At 37.5% G+C, this 10,660-nt stretch overlaps 1 protein-coding gene across 1 annotated transcript; it reads right to left on the minus strand.

The window, feature by feature from the left end:
- Nucleotides 1-6,198: 6,198 nt before the first annotated feature.
- Nucleotides 6,199-7,188, minus strand: LOC123246285 (olfactory receptor 2C3-like). The gene is given in 3 exon segments (XM_044675204.1): nucleotides 6,199-6,555; nucleotides 6,557-6,771; nucleotides 6,774-7,188. Coding segments are annotated over 3 exon segments (987 nt in total).
- Between the last annotated feature and the right edge of the window lie 3,472 nt (nucleotides 7,189-10,660).

The raw sequence follows: 10,660 nt of genomic DNA on the forward strand, positions 1-10,660 counted from the left end.
GTAGGACTCCTTCTTTGCTTATCATATCAAATAATTTGTATAGTATTGGGATTAGTTGCTCTTTGAATGTCTGATAGAATTCACTTGTGAATCCATCAGGCCCTGGCGATTTTTTCTTAGGGAGTTCTTTGATGGCTTGTTCAATTTCTTTTTTCTGATATGGGATTATTTAGGTATTCTATTTCTTCTGCTGTTAATATAGGCAGTTTATATTTTTGTAAATATTCATCCATATCTCCTAAATTGTTATATTTATTGCCATATAATTGGGCAAAATAGTTTTTAATGATTGCCTTAATTTCCTCTTCATTAGAGGTGAGGTTTCCCTTTTCATCTTTGATACTGTCAATTTGGTTTTCTTCTTTCCTTTTTTTATTAGATTAACTAGTACTTTGTCTATTTTATCTGTTTTTTCAAAGTACCAGCTTCTAGTCTTATTTATTAATTCAATAGTTCCATTACTTTCGATTTTATTAATTTCTCCCTTGATTTTTAGTATTTCTAATTTAGTTTTCATCTGGGGATTTTTAATTTGCTTGCTTTCTAATTTTTTGAGTTGCATGCCCAATTCATTAATCTCTGCCCTCCTTAATTTGTTAATATATGCACTCAAGGATGTAAATTTCCCCCTGAGTACTGCCTTGGCCGCATCCCACAGAGTTTGGTAGGATGTCTCATCATTGTCATTTTCTTCAATGAAATTATTGATTGTTTCTATGATTCCTTCTTTGACAAATTGGTTTTGGAGAATCATATCATTTAATTTCCAATTAGTTTTTGATTTTCCTGTCCAGGTGCCCTTACTAATTATTATTTTTATTGCATTATGATCTGAGAAGGTTACATTTATTATTTCTGCTCTTTTGCATTTGTTTGCAGTGGTTCTATGCCCCCTAACATGGTCAATCTTTGTGAATGTGCCATGTGCAGCTGAAAAGAAGGTGTATTCCTTTTTGTCCCTATTTATTTTTTTCCACATATCAATTAAATCCAATTTTTCTAGGACTTCATTCACCTCTCTTACCTCTTTCTTATTTATTTTTTGGTTTGATTTATCTAGATCTGAAAGAGGAATATTTAGATCTCCCACTAGTATGGTTTTACTATCTATTTCCTTCTTGAGCTCTGCCAGTTTCTCCTTTATGAATTTGGATGCTATGCCACTTGGTGCATATATATTGAGCAGTGTTATTTCCTCATTGTTTATACTGCCTTTAATCAGGATGTAATGACCTTCCCTGTCTTTTTTAATCATATCTATTTTTACTTTGGCTTTGTCAGAAATCATAATAGCCACTCCTGCCTTCTTTTTCTCATTTGATGCCCAAAAGGTTTTGCTCAAGCCCTGAACCTTAAACTTGTGTATGTCCACCTACCTCATATGTGTTTCTTGTAGACAACATATGTTAGGATTTTGGTATCTAATCCACTCTGTTATTTGCTTCCGTTTTATGGGCGAGTTCATCCCATTCACATTCAGAGTTATAATCATCAGTTGTGCATTTGCTGACATTTTCGTTTCCTCCCCTATTCCTACCCCTTTTCCTTACACTATTTCCTTTAAAACCAGTGGTTTGCTATTGAGCCACTATCCCTTATCCCCTCCCTTGATTAACTTCCCTTTCTACCCCCTCCCTTATTTCCCCCCCCTTTTTGTTTTTAACGGCCTTATGAATTCCCTCCCCCTTCTTCTCCCCTCCCTTTTTTTGACCTCCCCACTCCCCTGTTTCCCTTGATTTATCCCCTTTGACTTTCTCAGAAGGGTTAGATAAGAGTTTTATGTCCCAATGGATAGTATAGCTACTCTTCCCTCTCTGGGTTGATTACACTGAGAGTAAGGTTTGATTATTACCTCTTAATACTCTCTTCCTCTCCTACTTATAATAGTATTTGTCCACTCTCCTTCCCATACCCTCTTTGTGTGTAATAGAATATCCTATTTTTCTCATTCACTCAAGTTTCTCTTGGTGTCCCCTGCTATTCACCCCCTCTTTCCCACCCCCCATGTCATCTTAGATTATTTAGTGTTCCACCCTCACCCTGTGAATTATTCTTCTGATTACTATAATAGTGGATACTATAATAGTGAATAAAGTTCACTACAGAGAATTATACATAATATTTCTCTACACAGGAATACATATAATTAGATGTTACTGAGGCCCTTAGAAAAGCAAATTTAAAAATTATAAGTTTCCTTTCTTTCCCCTCTGTTTCTTATTTACCTTTTCATGTTTCTCTCGATTTTTGTGGTTGGATATCAAACTTTCCATTTAGCCCTGGTCTTTTCTGTGCAAATACCTGGAATTCTTCAATTTTGTTGAATGCCCATACTTTCCCCTGGAAATATATAGTCAATTTTGATGGGTAGTTAATTCATGGTTGCAGGCCCAGCTCTCTTGCCTTTCTGAATATTGTATTCCAAGCCTTACGGTCTTTTAGCGTGGAGGCTGCCAGATCCTGTGTGATCCTGATTGGTGTTCCTTGATATTTGAATTGTCTCTTTTTGGCTTCTTGTAAGATTTTTTCTTTTGCTTGAAAGCTTTTGAATTTGGCAATAATATTTCTAACCATTTTCTTCTCTGGATCGAATGTAGTGGGTGTTCTATGAGTCCTTTCGATGTCTATATTGCCCTCTTGTTGTAGGACTTCAGGGCAATTTTGCTGAATAATTTCTTTTAGTACGGAGTCCAGGTTTCTATTAATTTCTGGTTTTTCTGGAAGACCAATTATTCTCAAATTGTCTCTTCTAAACCGGTTTTCTTGGTCTGTCACTCTCTTATTGAGATATTTCATGTTTCCTTCTATTTTTTCAGTCTTTTGACTTTGTTTTATTTGTTCTTGTTGTCTTGAGAGATCATTAGCTTCTAATTGCTCAATTCTAGCCTTTAGGGACTGGTTTTCGGCTCTAAACTTTTCGTTTTCATCTATGATCTTTTCAATCTGGTCATTTCTGGTATTCAATTTGCTTATCAGTTCATTTGATTTCTGAGCCTCACTTTCTAATTGCAAGATTCTACCTTTTAAACTGTTATTTTCTTGCCAGATCTCTTCCATCTTCCTCAGAATCTCAGTTTTGAACTCTTCTATAGCTTGTGACCCGTTTTCCTTATTTGAGGAGGGTCCGGATGCTTGTTTGTTCTCCTCCTCTGTTTGCTCGGTTGTCTGAATTTTCTCTGTGTAAAAGTTGTCAAGTGTTAAAGACTTCTTTTTCTTGTTGTTTAGCTTTCTCTTCTGAACTTCCTGAGTCTGGGTAGCCATCATTAGCCCAGCATCTTCTCAGCTTTATCCTTGCTGCTGTCTTTTGGCTTCTGAGGTCTGAGTTCTGGTTTTTTCCAAGGTCAAGCCCCCTGGTGGACCCCCTTGCTTGATCCTCTGCTGGAGGTTCCTTTACAAGTCTCAGGGCGCTGCTTCCACAGTCATATACCTGTCAGCACTGGTTCCCCACTGAGGGTTTCAGAGCTTTGGCTCCTGGCTGTGTCTGCCTCCACCCACGCCTCCGCCGGGTCTGCGCTCTCCCGTGCTCAAATTTCGGGTGCGTTCTTTGGCTTATTGGGGTCTCAAATCTTGCTGCTCTCAGGAACAGGCCCTGGAGCTGCCAATGACTTGATGGGTGCCCCAAACTTGCTCTATTTCTTTTTAACTGGCTTCGGCGCTATAGGTGGTGTGTGTGTGGAGGGGGTGGGGGTGGCGTGGTTGCTGAGCCCGCGATTTAGTGAGAGCTGTTTCACCCCTTTATAGCATGGAAATGTCCCGATTCCACGTACCTTCCAAGCTGCACCCTGTTGTCGGGTTCCTCCATTTGTCTGGACTTGTTTTTATGTCCCCTTGAGGAGTTTTGTGTGTTTCGGTCAGGAGAGGTTAAGAGCTGCTTTTTACTCTGCCGCCATCTTAACCCGGAACCTTTAGAATAACTTTTGATGAACGAAATGTTAATTTTCAGCCTTTTGCTCAACTATCATTAAAGTTTCATTTTTTTTTTGCTCAATTCCTTCTGTAGAATAAGTATCAATTGTAAATATGTCCTTCCAGATGGTTTCCCTTCACTATTTGGCATGAATCCACTTCAAAGTATTCTCTCTTGTTCATTTATGTTTGTATTTTTCTCTTAAGTTAAATAAAAGGATAGTACAAAATTTGTCATTCACACCTTCCCTTCTTCCTTTCTTCACATAATAAAGAGCTGATAAAAGTTTTATGGTGTATTAAAGTTTCTATTGGGACATATTTGTTAAATGTAAATATGTAATTTATAACTTTATATTACCTAAACATCACATGTGCCACACATAACACTGTGGACATGTATGTATATATTGTGTATGTTACCATCATGTGAAATGCCATACATAAGAATAACGTTTCTTAATAGTTTACACCATATATATTATATATGTGTATGATATATATGTAAAAACCATATCACTTAATAGTAACTAAGATGGAGAAGAGAGGAATGAAAGGCATTGAAGACAACCAGTGAATTATAATTATATATGATGTATACATATACATGCATATAAGTATACATGCATGTATATGTATAGTGTAGTATAGAGAGAGGGGGTCATATAGTTTTTTCAAGCTTTGGCTGAGTTCTAAAAGCAGTTAGGGGTTTGGAATCTTGAGGAAGAGGAGAGTTGGTTTGGGTTTCCTGTGGAGGGAGGTTGTCTGACCAGCCAAGCTGCTTCCTTACCTATCTGTAGTATTGAAATTTAGCCTAGCTTTGAAATATTTATTTAAGAAATTGTTATTTTGGCTAAACCCTTTATATCTTCCTTCCCTAATATTATTTCCTACCTTCCATCCCTTACCTTATATGTCTGTGGAGTTAATAAGGAGAGTAATTAGAGAGGAGTTCAAATCTGTGAAGGGTTAATTATAATTGACAATATCAGATATAAAGAAACTAGTCAGTCATCATTTATTTCCTTTAGATATCAAGAGCACTTTGTAAGCTTGAGTTAAAGGCAGGTCCTTACTCAGACTCCATCTTTGCCTCCCTTCTGCCACCTGAGGTTCCTGAGACAATTGTTAGGGCTTCCTTAATCCACTTTCCTGTCAGATCATCCTTTTGAAAATAATAAACCTTTTTGTGTTTTAACAGACTTATTAGTATAATTGATCAGATAGTTATTAAGAGAGAGAAGAAGAGGGAAAGAACTAACATACTCTGGGCTTGAAGGGAAGCTGGGGTATCCATCTTGGAGGAAGGTGTAACTTCAAAACAAGTCCCTTCCTGTGAAATTTACTAAGCTTGTTGTTAATTTCAGTTTAGTCTATTTCCCTCAGCCTGTGTTTAAGTCTGAGTCCTGGTCTATAAGCCCTGCTGTATTTGCCTGTTAGATTAATTCTCCTTCTCCCTGAAGATCTTATTCCTTCAGTGTTAAACTCCTGACTTCAGCCCTATTATATCCTGAATCTCCTTTTTCCAGCCTACCTGTAACCTAGATTTACTATCTAATAAATCCCTGATAACCTCCTTTAAAAATTCCCTTATACTCCACACCTTTCCTCAAATTACCCCCATTACAATAGGCACACACCTGTGTTGCTATTGTGCACATATGCTACTATAAATAGATTATGATGTTATCATATATGTTAAATAATGTATAATTTAATATTAATGTATGTTTATAGTCCCCAGTCAGAAGGAGATAATTTTACTTTTTTCAACTTTCAAACTAGAAGTTTACTTGAGCCCTTTTCTATTTAGCTACAGAGAAGAGAAATGATTCACACAGCTGGTAAATGCCTAAGGTGAGACTGATGGCCAGATTCTCTGACTCCACATCAAACATTCTTTTTGCTTTGCCATATTTCCACTCTGGGGAGGAAAGTGAAGATCTTAAACAGGTCAATTGACTTTTCCAAGGTCACATAAGCTTGTTAATGAGAGAGCGAAGACTACAATTTATCTCTTCTGGCTCTATATCCAGTCCTCTCTCTGTTTCTCCGTCTCCATCTCCATCTCTGTCTCTGTCTCTGTCTGTCTGTCTGTCTGTCTGTCTGTCTGTCTGTCTGTTTCTCTCCCCCTCCCTCCAGGACATCAGCTCTTTTCTAGGGATGATGGAATTGAGACTCAGGTGGAATTAAATAATTTTTTCAAAGTCATATGAGCTTGTTGGACTTGGGATGAAAGATGAAATGCCTTTTATCTTGCCGTAACAATTTTTTTTTAAACATTAACTAGCATTATTTTATTAAAACTGTTGAGTTACTTTGTAATTCCTCTAAACTTCCTGAAATGGCCCTCTGTTTCTTTACTGGACCACAGCCAGATCCTATTACCAATTGCTTCAGGGTTCCTTTTACATCTTTGTTCCTCAAAGTATAGATGAGTGGATTTAGCATGGGTGTCACCACAGTGTAAAAGAGAGTGATGAACTTGCCCTGCTCATGGGAACTGCTCTTAGCAGGTTGAAGATACATGAAAATGATGCTCCCATAAAACAGGAACACTACCATCAAGTGAGAGGAGCAGGTGTTAAATGCCTTGGCCCTCCCCTCAGTGGATTTGATCCTCAGCATAGCCCGAGCAATCTGACTATAAAGAAACCAGGATAAGTCCCAGGGGCAATACCACGAAGATGAAGCTGGCTACATACATCTCCAGCTCATTGAGACTGGTGTCCACACAGGTCAGCTGCATGATGAGGGGCATCTCACAGAAGAAGTGGTCAATACGGTTGTGCCCACACAGAGGCAGTTGTACTGTGAGTGTTGAGCCTAGCAGGGAGGTAGAAAGACCACCAAGCCACAGCAGACCCTTGAATTCATGATAATAGTGTAGTGGAGGGGCCGGCAGATAGCAACATAGCGGTCATAGGACATGACTGCTAAGAGGACACATTCAGTGGCCCCCAGCCAATGGGAAATATAGAACTGGATCACACAACCTGCATAGTTAATTGTTTTCTTTGCACCCCAGAGGTTAACTAGTAGTTGAGGGACAATACTAGTAGTGAAACCAATGTCTAAAAAGGAGAGGTTGGTGAGGAAGAAGTACATCGGAGTGTGAAGCCGAGCATCTAAGCGGGATACCAGCATGATGGTGGCATTTCCCAAAAGAGTCAACACATAGAAAATTGAGACAAATATGAAAAGAATTATCTCTAGTAATGGCCGGTCAGAGAAGCCCAATAATAGAAAGCCTTCTGAGATGCTTATGTTGACTTTTTCCATTATTCTTCATTGGAAGGGGGCACTAAGAAGAAAAGAGAAAGACATGATCAATATTCTTGCTTCATATCTGTGTACATAGAGCCCCAAATGATGATGAGGTTATCTGATTGGCTCATACAGCTCAGATGCCTCTGTTGAGTTCTTTTTTGTTGGGTGACTTTTAGTTAATAATGCCTTATAGCTACTCACACCCACTCTTCTCTATTTGTATTTGAAATAACCTTCAGCTTTAATTCTTCAGAAGCTAACAGGTCTATAGAATTCCCATACGTGGCATTTCATCTTCTCCCATGACTTTACGCAAACTCTTCAGTCATCCCATGAAGAATTTCCTTCTTTACCGCTGCCTCAGAGAGACCCCAATTTCCTTTGAGAATCAGTTCAAGTACCATTTCATAAATATAGTTTATTCTGATCTTCAAGTTGATAGTATCCTGTCCTTTTCTAATTACTTTGAACTGATTTTGTTGATATTTAGTAATGACTTTCTTGGTTATATGGTACTTCTAATAAAATGTAAACTTCTTGAGGGGCCTAATTGTTTTTATCTTTATATTTTTTTTATTATTTGTAGCACTGAGTGTAGTATCTGACACACATTAATAAATGATCAATAAACATTTATTATGAACTCATCATGTGCCAAACATTATAATAAGTGCTAAGGAATACAAATACAAAAGCAAGACAATTCCTGCCTAGAGCATGTATGTTACATTTCCCTATTCTAATAGGGAGAGGCCATACATATAAGTGAGTAATGGCCAAGAGAAGGTATTTTAGTCTGTTAAGTTTGAGATATTGGCAACAGAGTCAAAGGAAAATTGATTGACATGGGTTATCCAGAGCAATGTTAGTGTAAGGTGAGAGTTGATCAATCATTCCCCTCCCTCAGCTCAGTTAATGAAATCACAAGAGAGGCAAGACACAGAGACAAAAAAGGTGACAAATGAAATACAAAAAAAGTGTTTTGACTTTGCTACCTCTTTAGAGGTGTGAAGACATGAAATTAAAAAAAAAGTTCTCACTGACTGACTAAAGGTCAAATACTAGTCAAGGCCCTTTAATAAACTAGTCTGACAAATCTGAGGACAGAAGAGTTAGGAAGGCCTTGTAGAAAAAGTCATCTGTGGAGGAAGAACCTAGTTCTTGAGAGAATATTGCTTTTTTCCTTTCTTTTTGCAATTGCTAGGAGAGTGACAGGAATTTCTTCCCCCTTCCTTGACTCATAACCATGGTGACCTATGACAGAGCTACTTAATTCAGTGTGAGACTCTATACTCAGCAGAGTCAAAAAGATAGTCAATGGAGGCAGCTTCAAAGAGGGGCCCATGATAACAAAGTAGGGTCAACCATAGTTTCAAGAGAAAATTAGCCCTGACAGTCAGAAGTCAAGCTGCATATAGGAGTAGGTTTAGAGAACCCAGGTGACTAAACTGCCCAGAATAAGTCACCAGGGAAGGGAGAATATCAGGGAGGGAGGACATGAGGACATCATGAGAAATCAAAAAGTCGTTGTGAGCACATGTACATGGCTTTCAGTATACTCCAAGTTTATGCTCATTCTTCTCACAGATGCTGTATGTATTTTATGGCAAAATATGCCTCAAGTTTGTTTCTTCTTTTGTTTTTTTAGAGGGAAGGTGAGGAGAAGAATTTTGTAGGAGCTTAATTTACCATCTTAGAAACTTTTTTTTATTGGACTAATTGTGTCTACTGGCTGATTATTAAAAGTAAACACAACAGAAGGGGCTTGGGAGCTATAACTTTAGCAGAAATTGCTCTATGCAGATCGAGGTAGTAATCACCCTACAGTGTAATAATTAAAATTATGGAGGCTGCTAGTAGCTTTATAATTTTATTAAATCAAAGTAGTAGTAAAGAGAGGGAAAAGTAGGGGAGAAGTAGGGAGATACGTAGCTTACTAATTTATTGGTTGCCATGATGGATTGAAGCTAACCTCCGACAAGGATTCCTCAGCTCTCCATTATCCAGTCAGAAGACCTCAACACATTCCTGGATCTCCCCTTATAAGCTATTTTCTCCACCCACTAGCTCTCACACATCACATCTAAGGAACCAACCAATTTGTCTGGGCTGCCCATGGGGGGCAATATCCTTGGAATCAGTTTCCTGTCTCATTGTTCCTTGTTTCTTTAACTTTCTTTCTCTGAGGGCTTATCTATGGTTTACTCAATGGTCTTTGACCTCCAAGTCACTGAAAGATGATGTTAAACAAAGTGACATAATGGAGAGAGAAATTCTCTCCCAACACTGGGGACCCAATATGCAACTTACTAATTTAAATGCAAGTTGGAGAGAATAACCCTAGAAGGGGTGTGGCAATAGTTTTAATTTGATTGCAGCTTTCAGAGTAAGAGGTCAAATGTATGTGAAACACATTGGAAGGCCTATATAAGTATAGCCTATATAAGTATAGCCAAGGTGAATAGATGGATCATATGCATGACCTGGTTGCTCCAACTTGAGATTATGATTAGACATAGTCATACATATGAATTTGGATACTCTTTCATCCGTCCAGTTTGATCCCAGGGCAAAAATTCTGAAGCTGAGTAGAGGCCTGATATGCCAGAAGCTGCAGTAATAGATGGATGGAAAAAAATGCCTAGAGTGAGATGGAACACATAAGAGGCACTTAATAAATTCTTCTTGAATGGATGAATTTGAATGATGGGACTTTCAGTCAGAGAGAAGTTGGATTCATTAAAAGCAGTGTATAATTTCCCAAAGGCAATCCAACCAACTATGCTCAAATGATCAATTCTGGCTCCATTTGAAGTATCTTTCCAAGATATGTAAACAGATAGATCATCTCTATGTGCTATCCATCTCACTGCATATGTTAGTAAGAACAATAAACATTTTTCATCTAGTTTGTTTTCCCTAGTGGATCAATAGACCAAACTATATTAAATGATAATATATCTCATTTAGGTGTCTTTTCATTCTCATTCTTACCTTGTCTCTGATTTTCTGGCTAAGGCCGAACTAAAATATAGTAAGGATCTAGACTTTACTGTCTAAACTATATACCACAGTGATGAAATTCCGAATTTAAGGAAAGAACACTGAATTTGAATTTGGAAGATTTGAGTTCAAGTAACCATGTGACTATTGACAAGAACTAATTTAAATCTAAAAGCTTCAATTTGGTCATTTATAAAATGAGAATGGTAATAAATGTATTTAACCTGCCTTTTGGAATGGCTTTCAGATGAAATGAAATAATGGATGTGACAATGCTTTGTAAATTGTACCATACAAATGTAAAACATCAGAATCTGTTTTGTTTTGCACTACAAAAACAAAAATGAAGCTTTTAGGCCAGAATTTCTTAACCTAGGTTCTATTTTTTTCCATATGTTTATTTTGATAATTGTCTTAGTATAATTAGTTTCCTTTGTAGTCCTATAAATTTTATTTCATATATTTTGCAACATAATTCTGA

This window comes from Gracilinanus agilis, chromosome 4, assembly GCF_016433145.1.
Source record: "Gracilinanus agilis isolate LMUSP501 chromosome 4, AgileGrace, whole genome shotgun sequence".
NCBI lineage: Eukaryota > Metazoa > Chordata > Mammalia > Didelphimorphia > Didelphidae > Gracilinanus > Gracilinanus agilis.